This window comes from Danio rerio, chromosome 4 (genome assembly GCF_052040795.2).
Source record: "Danio rerio strain M-AB ecotype USA chromosome 4, GRCz13ab, whole genome shotgun sequence".
Taxonomy (NCBI): domain Eukaryota; kingdom Metazoa; phylum Chordata; class Actinopteri; order Cypriniformes; family Danionidae; genus Danio; species Danio rerio.
This window is the reverse complement of record NC_141024.2, coordinates 64850001-64871737: the sequence shown is the minus strand read 5'-3', so window position 1 is coordinate 64871737 and position 21737 is coordinate 64850001. Positions and strand designations below refer to the sequence as shown.

The window sequence follows — 21737 nt, the reverse complement described above, 5'->3', positions numbered from 1 at the left end:
CATACCAGTACCTCACTATATTGTTGTTGTTTTTGTTTTGTTTTTGTTTCGTTGCTTTGTATTGGTTATTTGTTGATGTTTTCTTGTATTTGTAAGATTTTTGCATATTCTAATAAAAAAAAAAGAAGTAGTTTGGAAACAAATTTATGCGCTTCGCAAACGAAAATAACTATGTAGGCTTATGGATGTCTTCAGTGGAGTGTGCAACACCGTTTTCTTATCAAATGATATTTGAGTGGCAGTTCTTTAAAAATAGATAAGTGGGATGTAGATATGGAGATTTATGCATTTTTTTTATTTCAAAATATATTAATTTTGAATTATTTTATAAGACTCAAGCACCACTGTGTACACCTGAAAGTAAAAAAATAAAATAAATACAAAGTAAGTGAACCTATTTGTAAATATTGTTATTTATGCTTTGTTTCAGGCAGCAGAAAGACAACTGGACCATAGAGAACGTGACTAAGAGACGCACACAAACACACACAGACACAGCATATTAAAAATTAAATTGTTTGACAAATGCTTTATGTTTTCTGCCAATAAAGCCAATTTTAGTAACATTTTATTGATTGAGCTCTTTCTGTCTCTAACATTCAGGACAAGAAAATAACATTCTGTGAAGGTCCGCAAAATAACGTCCCTCACGCCTTTAAAGAATTCCTAATCTTGACCTTCTGGGAACGTTACTAGACAACGGCCTTAACACCAACAAGCACGTTATGAGAACGTTTTGAGAATGTCAAATTTTCCAATAAGGTTTGGTCCCCTAAACATTCTGAGAACGTTCTGAATGTTCTGTAAAGGTCCCCCAAATAACGTCCTCCAAACCCTTAAATAACTCAAAATTGTGACATTCTCAGAACGTCCTTAACACCGACAGGGACGTTCTAAGAATGTTCAGGGAACGTAAAATTGCTAGCTGGGTTGTCACTTTGTTAATATTGTTTGGAGTTTTGTTCTATCTCTCTCTCCATCTCTCCCCTTTCTGCACTGACTGCGCATGGGCGAGAAAAGCTGTAAGGGCGAAGACACACTGTAAAAGCTGTGCTTTTGGTTTATTCTCATTGAGTAAAGAGCCGTCAACAACTGCAGATCTCCGACTGGTAATTCCTTCATAAAAATAAGAAAACACAACGCAGAACCGGTTACATAGACACGCCGTGTAATGCATTTGACCTGCTTCTCAATGGCAAGAAGTGATTCAACTGGGGAAATACCAAATCCTCCTGGGTAATCTCTACATTTTGTCAAAATAAAGTTTCGAAGCTGTAGATACTTAAAAAAGTCCACATTAGGAATACTAAACTTATCCTTAATCTGTTGGAATGTGAGAATCGTACCATCCTGAATAATATCACCCACCATTTTAATGCCCTTATCACTCCAATCTTCCAGCCCAGCTCTAAGGCCTGGTGGGAAATCTGGATTTCCATGGAGAGGGGTTAATAGTGAGAAACAATTCTCATAACCTTAACGTTTTCTAATTTGTCGCCATATGTATAACATATTCTTTAAAATACTATTACCTTTGATCAGAGCAGAAGCTTTAGCAGTTGAGATATAAAGCAAATTACGTAGGGGAATCCTGTCCAGGGATGTAGCTTCAGGTCCAATCCAAGTAGATTCTGGGTCATCTATAAGCCATTCTAAAAGAAACCTAGACTGAGCAGCCAGATAATAATATAAAAAGGATGGGGCAGCTAAACCACCTGATTTAATGGGGAGAATAAGGACACTATATCGTAGTCTTGGTCTTTTTTTAGCCCAAATAAATGAAATTATAGCACTATTCAACTGGGCTATAACTTTTTTAGTAATTTTAATAGGAAGCATTTGAAATAAGTAGAGAAAGCGTGGAAGAACATTCATTTTAATGAGATGAATACGACCCAGTAAGGATAATGGTAGGGCACACCACCTATCCAAATTTTGTATTACCGATTGTAAAAGGGGAATGAAGTTTAGACTTTATAAGTCTGATATCTGAGAGGAAACTTTTATGGCCAAGTAATAAAAGCCCCCGGGGGACCACCGAAATGGATGCGATATACTAGGATTTAATCTATGCGAATTATTAAGAGGCATGGCTTCTCTCTTAGAAAAATGTATTTTGTAACCAGAGAAAGATCCATAATCATTAATTAGTGTTATCAAATTAGGTATAGATTTCTTAGGGGACTCTAAGTAAATCAAAACATCATCAGCATATAACGAAAATTTATGCTGTTGATGCTTTAAAGAAATACCTTGGATGTTTGTATCCTGTCTTATTTTTTACCGCTAAGGGTTCCATTGCTAGGGCAAAAAGTAAAGGGCTCAACGGACATCCTTGTCTTGTACCTCTTTCAATATTAAAGTTACTAGATCGAAGACTATTAGTAATTACAGCAGAAAGAGGAAAATTGTATAATATAAAGATCCAATTAATATAGTCAGCCCCTAACCCAAATTTTTTAAGTACAAAAAAAGGTATGGCCATTCCAACCGATCGAAAGCCTTTTCTGCATCAAGTGATATAACCAGTGAGTCTGGGCTACACAAAGAACAATGTTTAATAATGTTAAAAAACCTTCTTATATTATGTGATGAGAATCTACCCCGTATAAACGTCTGATCGTTATTAATAATAGAGGGTAGTATTGACTCCAATCGAGAAGCCAGTACTTTGACAAAAAGCTTAGAATCTATATTTAAAACAGATATGGGCCTATAAGAGGAGCATTCATCAGCTGGTTTACTTTTTTTGTACCAAGGAAATATTAGCTTCCATCATTGAAGGGGGAAGGACCCCTTTTTCAAATGAGTGAAGAATCATTTCATGTAACGGGCCAGATAAAATACTGACAAACTTTTTATAAAACTCTGCACTGAGACCATCAGGACCTGGTGCCTTGTTATTAGGGAGAGATTGAATACTATTCTTAAATTCACTGAGAGTTAATGGAGCGTCTAATATCTTTCTCTGGTCATCTGAAATTTGAGGAAGAGATAGGTTTGTAAAAAAAGCTTCCATATTAATTTCCGCACTATAATTAAATTGAGATGTGTACAATTGCTCAAAAAAGATTCTAAAACTATTATTAATTTCCTTATTATTATAATTCAAAGAACCATTCAACTCTTTAATACAAGGTATATTTTGAGTAGATGTCCTAACCCGCAAAAGATTAGCCAAATAGCGATTAGGTTTATTAGCAAATTCGTACATTCTTTGCTTTACAAAGAACATTGATTTCTCCACCTTTAAGTAAGTATCGCTTCCAATGCCGTTTTTGTTATTTGTATGTCACATCTTAGTTCATCTGAGGGAGACAAATTATATCTGGCCTGTAGATCATGTAGTTTGAGCTCTAAGTTTTTCTGTTCTCTTCTACTTTTTTCCTAAGCCCAGCTGAATATGATATAATTAAACCTCGAGCATATGCTTTTGCTGTATCCCAAAGTAACCCTGGGGAAACACCCAGAGTTTTGTTTTCTACAAAAAAGTGATTCATCTGTTCTGTTAAAAAACCTTCAAAATTAGGGTCAAAATTTAGGTAGGAATTATACCTTCATTGTTTAGGGAGTGTCAAGTTACTGAAATTTATGCCTATACAGACAGGTGCATGATCGGATATCAAAATATCCCCAATATTACAATACTCAACTTTACTAAAAGAAATTTTGGGGGTGAAGATCAAGTCAATTCTACTACTGGTTTTATGAACAGCTGAATAATATGTAAACTCCTTATCATTAGGGTGTAACACCCTCCAAGTATCAACCAGATCAAGTTCTTTGCAGGTATCCAAAACAGCTTTGGCTCTATTCGACATCTGACCATCATTTTGTGTTGAAGGACATTGATCTACTACTAAGGAGAAAAAAACAATTAAAATCACCTGCTATAACTGTGTTGTCACAAAGCCAATCCGCAAATTTTGAAAAACCTTAGAAATAAAATCTGTGGTCTGAATAGGTGGAAAATATATATTTAAAACTGAATTGTCTTGCCCATAAAGAGAGCCTCTTAATATAATATATCTTCCCGATTTGTTTGAGACCGTTTTAACTTCAAGTAAGGGTAAACATTTATTAATTAGGATGGCAACACCTCTGCTTTTGGTAGTAAAAGAAGAGCTAAGCACCTGTCTGACCCAGTCACTATTTAACTTAGCGTGCTCAGCAGACGATAAATAGGTTTCTTGTAATAGGGCTATATGGACCTGTTCTTTCTTTAGAAAGCTAAGAATTTTCTTTCTCTTAATAGGATTGTGTATCCCTCTCACATTCCAACTACAAATTTTTAACGTTGAGTTACTAGACATTATGTGTCAAAAAATAAAATACAAAAGGAGCCACAAAATGAGAGAAAACGCAGGTAAAAAAGAAGAAAAAAAAACAAGAAAAAAATGCAGGGGTAAAATCGTTCTTTGCACAATTTTAGAAGAATCAAGTAAAAACTATGTACATCAAAAAAATTGGAACAAAAAAAAGAGATATTAACGAAACGAAAAGGAGTCAGACTTTGGTCTGTTACGCCCATTTTGGGCGTCAGCTAGCTTCCCTCTAGTTATAGAGAAGGTGCAGGACCAGCACACGAAAAACAAGCAAAAAAATAAATAAAAAAAAAAACCTTTCTAAGGCTTCGATAAGCTACCTTTAGGTAACAGAAAAACTTCCGGACTGCAGCTCAGTCAAATATTGCGACATAAATGGCAATGAAAAAGTAATCACATATGGATCTGTCAGTATTAAAGAAACCATACTAATTTTCGATAATAAATTGTTATAATAAAATGTAGACCTCAAACCAAATGTCCGATCTCAACAGCTAAACCCTCTAAAACCATACTGGGATGGGGAAAGGATGCTCAGTCAGTAGCAGTGCGGTCAGGTGAGCCGCTCTGTAGTGGGGCAGACGCCAGAAATGCTATGACATCCTTTGGGTCCTTGAAAGACCTCTCCTGACCGTTCACCTTGACCCTGAGAACTGCTGGATATAACAAGGCAAAGGCAATACCCTTCTCTTTAAGCTGCTGTTTAACATGGTAGAATTCCTGCTTTTTCCTCATTACCAACACAGAAAAGTCCTCAAATATCATAATTGAAGCACCGTTGTAGGACAGCGTGCACGTTTGTCTCGCCGCTTGCATGATCCGAAATTTATACTGAAAGTTGTGAAACTTTAGGATAACTGCTCGGGGTCGCTGGCCAGGCGGTGGGCGGCGAGTGAGGGCGCGGTGGCATCGATCCAGTTTAACATGCTCACCTTTGAAACTGACCTGTAGCAGCTCTGGTAACCAGGATTTGAAAAAAGAGATCGGATTACTGCCCTCGCATCCCTCTGGAAGACCGACGACCCGCACATTGCATCTTCTGTTTTTGTTCTCCAGATGGTCTATTTTTGACAGCACGGACGCCAGTTTTTCCGCGAGATCAGTAAGTTTCACACCATAGGTGGTCATCGCATCCTCGGAGTCTGATACACGGCATTCTACCTCAGTAATTTGCGTGTCCAAAGTCCCAATTTTTGAGGAACATTCCTCAAGTTTCATAAGAACAGGGTCGATTTTCTTTTCAAACGAGCTTTTGACACCTTTAAGCACCTCTGTTGATATTCTTTCTACCAAGCTGTGTGTCTCAGCTCGGCTCAGCAACGACTATGCCTGGTCCGCCATGATCGTTGATTGACTGTCCTCCTGAGGCGATTTAATCTCCGTCGATTTAGAGGTTTTTGCCGACAGATTCAACTTCTTCTGGGTAGTGGGCATGATTGTATGTCCATTCACAAGGTCTTAAAGTATATGCCGTTATATGTCTTATTTTATATACTAAAAATATACCACTGAGCTGCGGAGACCAAATGTTGAGCTGCTACTCCGCCATTACCGTCACGTGACTCCGAAAAAAGATTCTGTCATCTTGATGAACGAGACTCAAAGATCCAAGTAAGTAAAATGATACGAACTTTCCATCACTACTGTCCAGTGTGAAACGTCTGGTGCAGTTTTAATTTTAGAGCTGTAATAAAAGTCTTCTCACACTCAAAGCACATATACTCTTTCACACCAGTGTGGATCTTAATGTGTTCATTAGGGTTTACTGATTGGTTGATACTCTTCCCAAACAGAGTGCATGTGAATGGTTTATCTACAGTGTGGGTCATCATGTGTTTATTAAGGTCTGAGGAGTTGCTAAAACTCATCCCACACCGAAGCTGTGGGTTTCTCTCCGTTGTGGCTTATCGTGTGTAGATAAAGGAGTGATGGTTGTCTGAAACTCTTCCCACACTGAGTGCATGTGAATGGTTTCTCTCCAGTGTGGATCCTCATGTGTTGATTAAGGTGTGATGAGCGGCCGAAACTCTTCCCACACTGAGTGCATGTGAATAGTTTCTCTCCAGTGTGGATCCTCATGTGTTGATTAAGGTATGATGAGCGGCCGAAAATCTTCCCACACTGAGTGCATGTGAATGGTTTTTCTCCAGTGTGGATCCTCATGTGTTGATTAAGGTATGACGAGCGGCCGAAACTCTTTCCACACTGAGTGCATGTGAATGGTTTCTCTCCAGTGTGGATCCTTATGTGTTTATTAAGGGATGATGAGCAGCTGAAACTCTTCCCACACTGAGTGCATGTGAATGGTTTCTCTTCAGTGTGGATCCTCAAGTGTTGATTAAGTTCTGATGAGCGGCTGAAACTCTTCCAACACTGAGTGCATGTGAATGGTTTCTCTCCGGTGTGGATCTTCATGTGTTCATTAAGGTATGATGATTGCCTGAAACTCTTCCCACACTGATTGCATGTGAATGGTTTCTCTCCAGTGTGAATCATCATGTGTTGATTAAGCAATGATAACCGAATGAAACTCTTCCCACACTGAGTGCATGTGAATGGTTTCTCTCCAGTGTGGATCATCATGTGGTCATTAAGGTGTGATGATTGGCTGAAACTCTTCCCACACTGAGTGCATGTGAATGGTTTCTTTCCGGTGTGGATTATCATGTGAATCTTAAGATTGCCATTTCCTCCAAAACTCTTCCCACACTGAGTACAGGTGAAACGATTCTTGTCTCTCCTTTTCAAAATACCATCAGTCTGTAAATGAGTTTTGTCCTCAATTTTAACATGGTGTTCCTCCTCTTTACTCCCCTCACTCTCTTCAATTAGGTCTGAAAAAAAAAAAGTTTTCATTAAGTCTTAAAAACTCTCATCAAAAGCTGAAAAGTGAAAAGACACTGGAAACATTGGCTACACACATTGTATTTCTGATGCACATTAAATGTGAAATAAATCAGATCATATTGTGTTTGGTCCATTAACGTGTACACGTTTAAGCAGATTCTATTCAATTCATCTTTATTTATCTAGTGCTTTTACAATGTAAACTGTCAAAGCCGCTTAACATAGAACTTATAATAAATTGAAACGGTGTCAGTCCAGTTTTTAGAGTTTCTTACATAATACATCATAAAAGAAATTTTGGTCACATTGATAAGACACAGATTCGAAAGGTGTAAATGGTGTGACGACCCCGGTATTCTAGTTTGCATGTGGCAGATCCGGATTAGGTGCCATGGTTGCTCCCCAATTGGTTCAAAGCATATAAATGCGAGAGTGAGCTAGCTTCTGTAGGATAGTGTGGCTACTGGCCGTCCTTGCATCAAGACCATCTCTTTATTTTGGCAACCTTATGGTTTTGTTTGGCATTATTTATGTGTAGTTAAAGTTAGTTATTTTCTTTATTTTCCCCTAGACATTTGTTTGTTTCTTGATTTGTTGCTTTATTAGTTGTGTATAATGAATAAGTTGCATATATAATTTTTTTGTCGTCTGAGCTCTTTTATGTTGCAACTTGAACGAGGGGGTCGTAACAATGGCCTATTTTTATTTGTATATATTCATAATTACAACAAAATGTTTCTCTAAAATTTGTTTAGCAGACAGGGAATACTATGGATAGAATACTATGGATAAGAAACTGTGGATAGAATGAAAGAACTGACAGGGGAAAGCAAAGAAGGAGGTGTTTTTTTTATTTATTAACAACTTATGGTTGAGAAACATACATCCAGTTAGATTATTTTGTTCTCCTGATCTGGAATACCTTATGCTTTGGTGCCGACCACACTGGCCACCAAGAGAGTTCACAGCTGTTATAATTACAGCTGTCTACATCCACCCTCAAGCCAACACAGAGCAGGCGGTTGGGAAACTGAATGGGAGCATAAGCGAGCAGGAAACCACACACCCAGAGGCAGCGTTTATTGTTACAGGGGACTTTAACAATGCCAATCTCTGGACAATCGCTCCAAAATACTATCACCATATCACCACAAACATGCGTGGTGACCGTATTTTGGACCACTGCTATTCTCTGTTCCGGGACGCCAACAAATCCCTCCCCCGCCCACCGTTTGGCAAATCAGATGACTCTTCTGTTCTGCTCTTGCCTGCTTACAGGCAGAAATTGAAACGGGAACCACCCACCCTCAAGACGTTTCAATGCTGGACGGACCAATCGGATTCTATACTTCAAGAATGTTTTGATCATGTGGACTGGGAGATGTTCCTGGCAGCTTCTGATGACAACATTAAGGGCCTATTCACACTATGCCATCCGTACCGTGCCCAGGCCCGTTTCCCGGATCGTTTGAGAAGTGTGAGTTTCCCGGATCGTTGAGAAGACCCTTAGCTGAATCGGGCTCAAGCACGGTTCACTTGGCTGGCCCTAGCCCGGTTGGAAGAGAAGGGCCTGAGCGCGGTTCACTTGGCCGGTACATTTGTTGTGTGAGTGCAAAACGTGCCAAAGCCCGAAACTGAAAGAGAGACGTGACTTTAAGGGATTGTTTCATATGGATTTATTAATCATTCTTACTGTTCAGTGAACGCAAACTGCCGTAATTTATTAAAGACACAGACATCTCACTGCACAACAGTTGCGTGCCTTCAGCAAACCTCCTCATTCCTGCAGCACGAGGGCTTTATGATTGTTTATAAGCGCCAAAAGTGGCGGATCTGTTTGGCGAAATATCTGACTGCGTGTAAATGCATCCCTAAGGACTGTTTGTTGAAATATATAATTTATGTCACTGCATATCAAACGACTGAAACGATATAACTAGAGAAATCTCCACTGTGCTGCTGAGTGAGTGAAAGCGCTTTTCACTGAACAGCGCAGCAGCGATGACGTAAGCGTGCCGAGGCCCATTTGTGGTGTGAGTGCGGGCCGTCGGGGGAGACGGGAGGGGGGACAAGCGTGGTTTGGCCCAGTTTGAGGCAACTGTACCTAGTGTGAGTACGACCTAAAGTTTACTCAAGACACCGTTACATGCTTCATCAGAAAGTGTATAGAAGACATGGTCCCAACAAAAACTGTCCGTAACTACCCCAACCCAAAACCATGGATTAATGGCGAAGTTCGAACAGTCCTATCAGTGTGAACCTCCGCCTATAAATCCAGAAATGCTGAGGAACAAAAACAAGCAAACTACAACATCAGGTAAACTATCAAAACATCAATACAGAGGTAGAGGGGAGAAGTATGTGGCAGGGACTTAATTACATCACAGACTTTAAAAGTAGCAAACCCGCCACTGTCAACATTTCTGCGTCTCTCCTGGACGAGCTCAACTCGTTGTACACCTGCTTTAAAGCCCAGGACAGCACCCACACACTGTGCGCTCCCGCGGCCGATATCGAAACCGCCAGCACACTCTGTTTCTGTAGCGGACGTAACGAGATATTTGCGTCACAAGAGCATTCGGAAAGCTACGGCCCAGATGGCATCCCTGGACGTGTACTTAAAGCATGCGCACACCAGCTAGCGGGGGTTTTTTACGGACATCGTTAACCTCTCGCTCTCTCGGCCTGTGGTTCGCACATGCTTTAAGACAGCTACTATTGTGCCCATACCGACATAATCTAAAACCACATGCTTAAATGACTGGCGTCCAGTTGCTTTGACACCCATCTTCAGCAAGTGCTTTGACAAGCTGATTAAAAAGCTCATCTGCTCTGTACCGCCCGCTCACACTGACCCTCTGCAATTTGCTTACAGGAATAATCGCTCCACTGATGATGCAATTGCTTTCACTTTGCACACTGCTCTGTCTCACCTGGAAAATAAAAGCACATATGTGAGAATGCTGTTTGTGGACTACAGCTCAGTATTCAACACTACAGTGCCTGCCAAACTAGTGGTGAAGCACCAAGCTCTGGGTCTACACAGCTCTCTGTGCAACTGAATTCTGGACTTCCTGTCAAACAGACGCCAGGGGCCTCATGTATTAACGCTGCGTACGCACAAAAACTTTGCGTACGCCAGGTTTCACGCTCAGAATCGCTCACGTTTGGATTTACTAACAATGAACTGAACGTGGGAATGTGCGCAGCTTCACGGCAGCTTTCTGGCTGGCGTATGCACATTTTTTGTGCGTGTCTGTTTTATTTCCATTGGCGACTCCTAGAGGCAGTTGTGTTAAATTCCTCTCTACAAAGTGACTGAGCCTTGCAATGGCAGCTGTATGAGACGGGTTCATCGATCTAGCAGGTAAATACGATTTCCATACCATACAGTTGAGCAGCTAAACATTAAAGCACAATTTGCAGCGGTCGCCTGTTTTCCCAATGTAATCTGAGCTATCTACCGCACGCACATTGCTATAAAGGCACCATCTGAAGATGAATTTGCATGCGTGAATCAGAAACATTTCCATTCAATAAATGTGCAAATAAAATATGATGCACAAACTTATTGATGATTCCTACTTGTCTTTCTCGTGATAAATAGTAGGCAAAATCTGATATGTAGCGGGGGAAAAAAGAAGAAAGAGTTCATCAGACGCTGGATTCGAGCCGAGTTCATGCTCGAACGTGTCAAAACATGATGACATGCGTCCTACGAGCGCGCCACTGAGAATGTTGCGAGTGTTGCAACATTTTACAGATATAAACCACACTATTTCTTTTTTTAATGCACTCAGTGCGATGTTCAGACCCAACTGTGTTAACCGCATCAGCTAAACTCTCCCACTCAATTTTTTTCTTTTGTTGTTAATTCCTGAGAACAAACTTGCAAATAACACCGCTTTTCTCCTGTCTACCTCCGAAAGGAGCACCACCAATTCACATTCTGTTCAAAGTTTCTCTTCTTGCTTGCTTTGCCATTGCTTTTTCGTTGGGTTTTGCCATTAGCATAGTCATTAGCATATTCATACGGGGGAGGAGGCAGGGAGGGGTTTTGCGCTCGTGCATGTTGCGCTCAGTTTCACGTTCATTCGGATGTACAAAAGAATATGCGTGAGATTCGGCGTACGCAGTGTTTCATACATCTGAATTTTTTTCTGCGTACGCACATTTACAGCTTTGTGCGTACGCAATGTTTTAGTAAGATTTCCACGCAAGTCTTAGTACATGAGGCCCCAGGTGGTCAGAATGAACAACATATCCTTATCCACACTGATCCTCAACACTGGTGATCCACAGGGCTGTGTTCTCAGTCCACTCCTCTACTCCCTGTACACACATGACTGTACAGCCAAACACATCTCCAACGTCATTGTTAAATTTGCTGATGACACAACAGTGGTGGGCCTAATCACAGATAATAATGAGACGGCCAACAGAGAGGAGGTGCACACTCTGACGCAGTGGTGTGAGGAAAACCACCTCTCACTCAACATCAGCAAAACCAAGGAGCTGGTGGTGGATTTCAGGAAAGAGAATAGAGAACACACCCCCATCACCATCAACGGGACACCAGTGAAGAGAGTCAGCACTCACATCCTCCGCTCATTCTACACCTGCACTGTGGGGAGCATCCTGTGTGGCTGTATCACCACCTGGTATGTAAATAGCACCAGCAGCAATCGCAAAGGCCTAAATAGGATTGTGTGAACTGCTGGACGCGTAGTAGGAGGTGAGCTTCCCTCCCACCACGACATCTACACCAGGCGGTGCATGAGGAAAGTCAAGTGAATTATCAGTGACTCCAGCCACCCAAGCCATAGACTTTTCTCTCTGTTATTTACGTGCACGCGCAAACCTGGGAGATTTGAAACCTGTGGCCCCGCCCTCTAACACAGAAACCCAGACACACACACACACGCAAACATGCCGGTCGATTGGAGTCACACTGCAGATGGATATTATTGAGTCTCTACCCAAAGATGAAACCTCAGCATTATAGCCAAGCAGTTGGAAACTACTGGAAACTTCTGGAAACTACATGCTACAAAGAATACTTCATCAGCGTTTGTTAAAGGAAGGATCAGTAAAGAGTAACTTACTGCTGGACATGTCAGGATGGGTTTCTTCTTCCATTTCTCAAGTGCAAGTACAGGCGATTAAAGTTGCCTCGTTTACTCTAGCTTGCAAATGTATTTAGTTGTGATTTGTCACTTGTAACCGCGTGTGCTGTATGAGGTTAACTCGCTTTATTCTCATATCGGGTGCAAAGTAACGTTAAAAACGTGACGCATGCTGCTTTGTTTAATGAGGTCCGTGGAGGAGGGTAGTGTTTGTGTGTGTGCGTGTACGCGCGCTGTCATCCGGAGGTGTGTGTGTGTGCGTTGTCGTCCAGACCAGGGTTAAGTGTTTGTGTGTGTGTGTCTGTTTGTGTGCGCGCGCGTTGTCTCCGGAGCAGGGTTAAGTGTTTGTGTGTGTGTGTGTGTGTGTGTGTGTGTGTGTTAGGACGAGGGCAATATGTGTTTGTGTGTGTGTCGTTGAAAAGAGCAGTGAGACAAGCTAGAAGATCTCCTCAACTGTTTTTGCACAATAAAATAGTTAGTCGTCGGAATTTTCAAGTCCACCGTCTGTATTTACATTGACCCACTGGCAGCTAAAATCCACGCCTACACTATCGAACGTGTATGAACTGTGATTACTTTTATATTGCTGATTAGCTGTTGGGCATTTCACTCTCTCACTGAAGGCAGTCGACCAATCGCAACAGACTGTCATCGGTCCAATCAGCGCAGATTAGCTTCACGCTAAAGAGGGGTTTGAGAACAAATGAATCACTGGACGATTCATACAGGAGTCGCTGGGATAATTAGGTGAAAATAAATGCAGATTATAAGACCATGAAAGTGTTTTTTGACCTTGCATGCATATTAGACTGTTGTTGGAGACCCTTACAACCAAGATATGACCCTATTTCGTGTATAATATGGGCTCTTTAAGGTACTTTCAAGTCCATAGTTTCGTTAAAAAACACTTGTCTTCTTCACAAAACCAACCATAAGCATGTTGGATAGATCAATTGGTAAATATGGACTCATATCAAAGGGGTATGATGTCCATGTTATATGAAGTGTTCTAAAGAACTGCCTCCCCTTGCCTAAATTGTATAAAACAAAAATGGGAAGACAGACTGGGATTAGAAATATCAGATACAGCCTGGCAATATGCCATAGAACTGGTACACTCATCCCCTGTATGTATTAGACATGGTCTTCTTCAGTTTAAGGTGCTTCTTAGGCCCCGTTTACACTAGTGCGTTTTAGTTTTAAAATGGCGTTTTAGAATGAAAACGATCCGCGTCCACACTCGCGTTTTACCCAGCGTTTCTGAACAGCTCTCTGTCCACACCAAAACGCTGAAAACGCACATCACGTGACCACACAGACACTCTCTGGCAAGCGCTGCAGCTCATCTACCCAGATGAGAGCTCTGCTAGTCGGACTTCTCATCAAGCATCTACCGCTGGATCTAATCTCACTATATTTATTAAACGTGATATTTCATTCATCTTGTTGTCTTTATCTAACAACATATTCCCTGACTTTGGTCATTAGAATCTTACTTTTTCTCAAGTACCGTGTTTTGGCTGAGCGCAAAGATAAGTTAATGATTAATGTAACCACGTAGCCTATTCTGTATATTGACTGATCGCTTGCCTTTATTTCCTATAATGTATAAACTTATTGTATGTTATACTTTTATAATGGCCATTATCGATTATTAAAACTGATACTCAGCAAAAGAGAGGCTGCGTTTCGTATTTTCACTGAAATTGAAAGAAGGCAGTTGTTATCGGCTCCGTTTTGTTATAAATATCCACACAGTGAAGATGACGCTCATGCAGCACGGCGCCTCAACATTTCTGCTGTCTGTTTAGATGTTAATATTAAAATAAAAAAGGCAGTTCCTTAAATCATGTTTACATTTTATTGTTGAGAAAGTGAAACAACGTAGCCAGGGTGATGTGAATGAAGTTACACTGTTCCCTTTGAAGATTTACCCATGTCCTCGGTATAGTCTGTTTTCCATATCAAACTGAGAAAAAGAGACTGCAGCCTTGATCAAACATGCGAAGTCTGAACTTACACGGAGAAAATGCAGGACTGAACTGTGTGTGTTAGGCTACTTAATATTCAGGAAAAGCCCCAATCAGAGAGGCGAATGTCAGCAGCCCCGCCTCCGTTTTCAGATGTCTCCGTTTTCCATCATCCACACTGAGACGGAGCAGCAGCATTTCAGAATGAAAACGGCCTCTCCAGCGTTTTCGAAACGCTCCGTTTTCGGCGCTCGAGAACTCCGGCGTAGTGTGAACGGTTGGCTTAACCGTAGCAAAACTTATGCGTTTTCAAACTAAAACGCATTAGTGTAAACGGGGCCTTAGGCTTCACCTATCTAGGAGCAAGCTGGCAAAAATGTATCCAGGGTCAGATTCATCTTGCCCCAGATGTGGTTTGGAGCCAGCAGATCTGATGTTCTGGCGATGCCCTAGATTACATAAATTTTGGGCCAATATTTTTAGATCATTTTCATCTATATGTAATTGAGATCATTGCCTTTTCTTCTTTATTGGCCAGACGCCTGATTCTCCTAAGATGGAAAAAACAAACCCACCATCCCACAAACATTGGAGATTATAATTATCACATCTTAAACTCGAGCACCTTAAGTACATCACCAAAACTCTACAAAAAAGTTTTAGAGGTTTGGCAGCCTTTCCTCTCCTACATTGAACGCTCAGAGGTTATTATATCCTTTGTGAGTTTATCCCTAGTTTCCTAATTTATTTGATCTATTTTTATAAATTAATTTATTTTTATTTTTATCTTTCACCCTTTTTCTTTATGGGGTGTATGTCTGTAGCTATGTACCATGTTAATTTGTTGTTCAATATGTGTGTTGTGGAAAAATTGAAGACTTTGGAAAAATCTATTAAAATAGTTGAATAATAAGAATGTAAGCAGTACTAAAACAGTTTTTAGAAGAGTAATAATCCAATTAATCTACTTACAGTAGATGTCTCTGTCGAAGGTCTGTGAATTTAAGCTAGTTATTAATTAAAGAAGAACAAGCCTTTCTCGTACGTGACTTTGTTCTTTGTGTGACTGAAATGTAGGTAATGGGTAAGCAGGATGAGAAAAAATTATATATTATTCTATTATATATTCCTTCTATGCTAATCAAGGACTTCTGAGACATTCCAAGAATGGGATGGGTCCTCCTGGCCTGGCAGAGTTGATCACAGCTCAAATACAAATTTCTGCCATTTGCTTGCAGTAACCATTTGCTTTTCACCATCCACAATTCATCTGCCCTTGATCTTCCTTCAAATAGCTTTATCATGTATGGAGTCATTTGACAGTTTATGACTTAAGCGTTGTAGTGCTAAAATCAACAGAGACATTGATTGCTTGTATTTCAATATATTTACTATTGTTGAGTCATGGCCTGAGGAGAGTATGTTAATGTTCTCACCCACTTTATCTCCTCTGCTGTGCTCTCATGTTCAGTTGGTTTTGGGGGTTGGTTTTCACTCATGTTTGACAATGCTTTACTCAGGGTATAATAAGGAACGGTAAGTGTTGATCTGGGAGAATGGCTTTTACTCTGCCTCTCCCTCATATGGCTGCGTAGCCTCATATGCTAACAAAGGCAATTTCACTGTTTTTGTTGCTCAGCAGTGCATGTACAGCTAATTTCTTTATACAGTATGTTAGTTTGTTTCATTCTATATATAAACATGTAACTTAATAAACAACTTTACCTGCTTTAAGCTTTGAGACTCTTTCTATTTATTAATGATAATAACAACTTTGATGGAGTCAGATTAATTACAATAAAGTCAGATAAATAATGGATTTAAACACGCCTTCTGTTTCCGATTATTGGTTCAGAATAGCAGCGTAAGCTTCAAACCTTACAGCTATGTTTCCATCCAAAAATGCCAATTAAATTAATTTGCAAAACTGGAATATCGCATAAAAAATATGCAAATAAATCAGTGTTGTCGGGCGACGAGGAGGCACAGTAGGTGGTGCTGTCGCCTCACAGCAAGAAGGTTACTGGTTCGAGCCTCAGCTGGGTCAGTTGGTATTTCTGTGTGGAGTTTGCATGTTCTCCCCAAGCTGGCGTGGGTTTTCTCTGGGTGCTCCGGTTTCCCCCACAAGATCAAAGACAAGCAGCATTACACTGTTTTAAGGATCTAAAAACGTATTCTTTAAAAAGCAAAAAGATTCCAATAGCGGCGCCTGCTGATACGTGAAGAATATGGTCAATACTGATAAACTTAACATCATATAGTTTAGAATACTGTACAATGTTTTATAATAATTAATTATTTTAGTGTCCATTTTCATTCAGCATATTTAAAATTAGAGTCATCCACGTTTTCTGACATACTTTAAATCAGGGTTTCTACAGGTGTCACCAAGTTAAATTTTAGACTTTTAAAGACATTTTTAAGACCAATATGAATGAAATTTTAGAATAAGGAATTTTTCAAATGGCCCAGAAGAAAAGGTTTTTTATTTGTCCTTTCAAAAAATATTTTTTATATAAAATGTTTAATAATACAATAATAAATCAAAATTAATAATAACATAAAAATATTTTAGATATTTCTTAGCAAAATATCTTAAATATTGTGTAAAAACAAGAGAGCTCGACTTGGATCCACACACTTTTTTTCCAAAATAAACTTTCTTTAAAATAAAAAAAACTAATTAACAAATGTTTTAAAAGTTTTAAAAACTATAATAAACTAAATCCATTCAAAACAATCTGTCCAGGTGGATATCGTCAGCAGTCTTTACCATTATGATAAACAGAGTTAAAATGACCTTTTTAAATAAAAGTTGAAAGTTTTATTGAGATGGATTGTTGGTGATTGTATGGGCTTTGACCAAATTGAGTAACAAAACAAGACCTACAACACAACATTTCAGCAAATTTAAGATTTTTTAGGGCCAAATTTTAGATTTTGGAATTTAAGACATTTTAAGACTCCGCGGAAACCCTGTTTAAATACAATAGCCCTGGTAATTAGTTATTATAATAAAGATTTAATTCTAACTCTGATACTATCTGTGAGAACTAGTAACAACTACTAGAAACAAGTTTAAACCCATAAAGAAGTCGATTAAAAACAAGGGTATTATGATCAACCTGACATATGCAAATGGAAAGTACCTAGCTAACACTATCACTGTAATGGCAGATATCTTTTATGAGAATACTGTAGGTCAAATATCGTCAGCTCAGTTTAACTTTTTATTAATTTATTGTTTTCATTTATTTTTTATAGCGACAGTGCTCAAGGGCGCTTTACACAGTAGGAGAACAAGAAAAGCAATAACCTTAAGAAGGTAGAGAAAATGGGAGACTAATAATACATAATGACAAAAGACATGAGAACAAGTAACAAAAGAAACTCATTCCTGTCTTTCAATGTGTGCTTATGTGCATTTAGGAGAACTAGGCAGCACACTCAGGGCTGCAACATGGATTTAATTTTGTATTCTTATTATTAAAATATATCTAAATGAAAACTAACTTGTTTGTTCCTGCGGATCTTCCTGTTTGACTGTAAATGTTTCTTCAATCTTCACATCTTCACTCTCCTCTTTAATAAACGCCATCTTTATAACAGTGTGTAGATCAGTCGCTTTAGCAGGAGTTTTTCTCTGTGTTTGGACACTTTATTCTGTTTAAAATGAACAAAACAATGAACAGAAACAAAATAACTTCTCTTCAACACTTTCTTTATATGAGTGTGATTGACAAATAAATCAGGTAAGTCTGAGCAAGAAACAATAGCCACAAACAAATGACCTAATAAAAACTAGTTCTCCATTTATATATATATATATATATATATATATATATATATATATATATATATATATATATATATATATATATATATAATAATGTATACTTGTATTGGAATGACATTATGCTAGTAAATAAATAAACCTTCATTAAAACACATTTCAGTTGTTCAAACAATAGCCCTCGATTACTGTTATTAAAATAATACTTCGTTGTATAAAGGATTAAAATAATAGTCAACCGCAGGTATATAATATCGAAAGGAAAACCTGAAACTTTAATCAATCTGTTTATATTTGTGTAAAGTTGTGAAACAAACCTTCCTCCAGTTGAACCGCAGCGCGGAAGCGGCGCAGCCTTATGACGTCACATAACACGCCAAAATAAAAGTCTTTGTTGTTCAGCTTTTTTGCCACTTACTGTTGCAGTCAGGACATGACAAATTTCACACTCCTTTTCACATCTCACATAACATATCTGCTCTCTCTCTCTTTCAAATACACAGACATTCAGTATTTGAAGTTGATCAAAACTTTTAATCCAAACATTTTTACACAATTTTGAAAAACTTGTTTAATCCACTAAGAATAAGTGTTTTTTTTTTTCGTTTTTATTGTTGCAAAAAGTTTACATCACAAGACAGAACAATCAACATCGCAAGGCATATTTACCATTACAAATATATAAAATAAATTAAAAATGTTACCACTGCAACAAGGAGCAAGGAGCAGTACAAAAGATCTACATCAAAGGACAAACAAAATATTCTAACAATAAATATTATGAAAATGAAGTACAGAGAGCTTCAGTTATTTTACTTTGGTTTCTGGAATATTTGAGGCTTTGAGCCACTTTCTTTACCTCAGAAAGAAAACATCTAAAAGAGGTTCAGCATTTTTTCCACTTACAGCAATGAATTTGATATTTACCCATTAGTAAAATAAAGTTCACAACATCAGAGAAAGAACAATGTAAATCAGCTTTGTAAAATAAAATATCTTCTAGAACAATAGGGGGGACTGAAATCATCTTTAATGAAAGCCAAGTATGGATGTCAAACCAGAATTTAAAAGTAAATTCACAAGAAAAACATAAGTGATTGAGTGTTTCTGGAGCAGAAGCTAAATCTTTTTTGAATAAACTCCTTCACATGATATATCCTGAATAAAATTATGTAATGAGTTTCCTTAACCTTAGGTGCTACAGGATATTTAAGAGAAAAGGTAAAAGCTTTGTCCTCTACTAAGGGTTTAACAACTCCTAGATGATAACACTTAAAATCCCCCATTATAAGGCATGTTGTAAATAAGCTTGTTGTTATATTTACTATCAAAAATATCAACATTGATATTTTTAAAGACGGAAGAAAAGTTACAAGTGTACATGGGGGATCAAAATAATTACTTTGAATTAACCTAAACAAAGCAATAGGTATAGCCTCACAAATTTCAATATAACCTTTATCTGTGATTTTAACTCTATATTTATTTAAAAATTCGTTATGAGATAGTAGCAGTCCATTTTCATCTAACAAATCATCAATAAATATAATGCCTTTATTGTACCAGTCACCTCTAAACAATGATTTTCTGTTAATAATAACAGCCCTTTTATTTCAAAGAGTGGATTTATGAGGGGAAAATTATGGGTAAATATCATTTTCCAAAATAGCAGTGCTTGCTTATGAAAAGTAGACAGCTTCAAAGGAAGTTTTGAACAATCATAATCATATCTTAATACAAATTCAAGGCCACCAATTTTTTTAAACAAATTATTTGGGATATGATAAAATATTGAATAAGGCTTAGCTAAACACTCTTTCAATCATTTAACTCTAAAAGTGCCATGAAGACATTCAAAATCGATTGCTTTTAAACCTCCATATTCATACTCTTTGACCATATGATTCTTACGTAAATAATGTGTTTTATTTTTCCAAATAAATTTAAATAATATTGAATTTATAGATTTAACTATTTTGGGAGGAGTATATAAAGAATAAGTTAAATATATAATTTTAGATAATCCTAGTCAAAAGAATTGTACCCAATATGGAAAGGTCTCTAGCTAGCCAATAATTTAAGGATTTTTTTCACGCCATCTATTTTAATATTAAAATTTGCACATTCTCTATTAACAGAATTTTTGGTGATGGTAACTCCCAAATATTTAACTTCTTCTTTTACTAGAATACACTCTAATTCTCTTAAAGTACAATTCTGAATAGTTATTTTTCCACATTTTCTTAGGTTTAAGGTGAATTCAGAAGCTTTAGGAAACAGAAATTTTGACAAGAGCTAAAGGGAGCACCTCCCTTTTTTTTAAAGAATTAATAGAGTGTCATCAGCAAACTGACTTAAACTAAAAGTCCTACCAGGTATATCAATACCTAAAGTGTACTCTGAATTTTTTAAATATAATGACAAAGTTCAACAGCTATATTAAAAAGAAAAGGTGAGATGGGACATCCTTGATGGATTCCTCTTTTGATGTAAACTCCAGGAGATGATCCTGAATTCAGTGATTTACTACTGAATATATCAGTATAGAACATGGAAATTACCCTACAAAAGCCCGGACTAAACCCAAAAGTTTCTAAAGATTTTCTAAAGACAAAAAAGGATGCTAAAGGGTATTAAATGACTTGAAAAAGTCTAGAAATAGAAATAAACTTGTCTGAGGAATTAAATACCTATAATCGAGCATATCAACTATCAGTCTGAATACTTCTCCCTTTAATGAAAGCTGATTGTGTTTCATTAATTATCTCGCCTATACCTTTTTTTGAGTCTATTGGCAAATACATGAGAGAGCAATTTAAAATCATTGGACAAAAGAGTTATGGGTCTCCAATTATTTAAAAATAATTTGTCTTTGCTTGGCTTTGGAACTAAATGATTAAACCCTGCTTCATAGAAGTCGATAGTTCTCTTTCTCTATACATTCCTTAAGTGCTTCAAAAACTAAAAATCTCATCTCTGGCCAAAAATGTTTATAAATCTCAACTGTGATTTCGTCTGTACCTGGGGATTTTCCATTGGATATTTTAGAAATAGTAACATCAAGTTCAGAGATAACAATGTCAGATTCCATCATTTCTCGGAAGCTGTCATAATAAGAACTTTATCTTTTAAAAAGAAAAATAAAAAGTCACAATCATTCTCATTAAATTTTGACTTACATAATAATATGAATAGATGTGATCATCAATCAAAGTTTTCTCTTCACTTACATTGTTATTTATGCTAAGTTTATTAATAGTTTTTGAAGATTGTCTATGTTTTACTAAATTAAAAAAAATATATATGAAGAATTTTTCTCCCCCTCCTCTATCCATTTCACTCTAGATAGTAAAGCTCCTTTAGCTTTCTCTGTATAATAATCATCCAACTCTGATGGCAAAATACGAAGTTCATTTTGTTCTATATCACCAAGAAAATCTTTATCACCAAGGTCATTTAATCTAGATAAAACTGTTAACTGTCTTTTTTTCCTAACAGAGGAAAACAATAGCTCATTACAGCAGAGCCATTTTTAACTCGATTCATTTTCAATTTGAGAAAAGCATGTGGCAAAAGAAAACCAAACAGCAAATAGGGAGAAAAGCATTTGCCAAATGCTTATTTAAAAAGCTGTTTAAAATGTGTTTTGTGATTTATTAACCCAAATTTTTACTGT

At 37.8% G+C, this 21737-nt stretch overlaps 1 protein-coding gene across 2 annotated transcripts; it reads right to left on the bottom strand.

Annotated features, from left to right (window-relative positions):
• Positions 1-397: 397 nt before the first annotated feature.
• LOC137489786 (uncharacterized) lies at positions 398-18429 on the bottom strand. Of its 2 annotated transcripts, XM_087245906.1 has the most exons (4): positions 18379-18429; positions 17782-17931; positions 6766-7159; positions 503-6681 (listed from the first exon to the last, which is right to left on the bottom strand). In XM_087245906.1, exons 2-4 carry the CDS (start codon positions 17864-17866, stop codon positions 6183-6185), a joined length of 978 nt encoding a protein of 325 aa, XP_087102032.1. In that variant the 5' UTR covers positions 17867-17931; positions 18379-18429; the 3' UTR covers positions 503-6182. The 2 variants fall into 2 exon arrangements, with proteins under 2 accessions (NP_001428955.1, XP_087102032.1); NM_001442026.1 differs by having other exon boundaries at positions 398-7159.
• Between the last annotated feature and the right edge of the window lie 3308 nt (positions 18430-21737).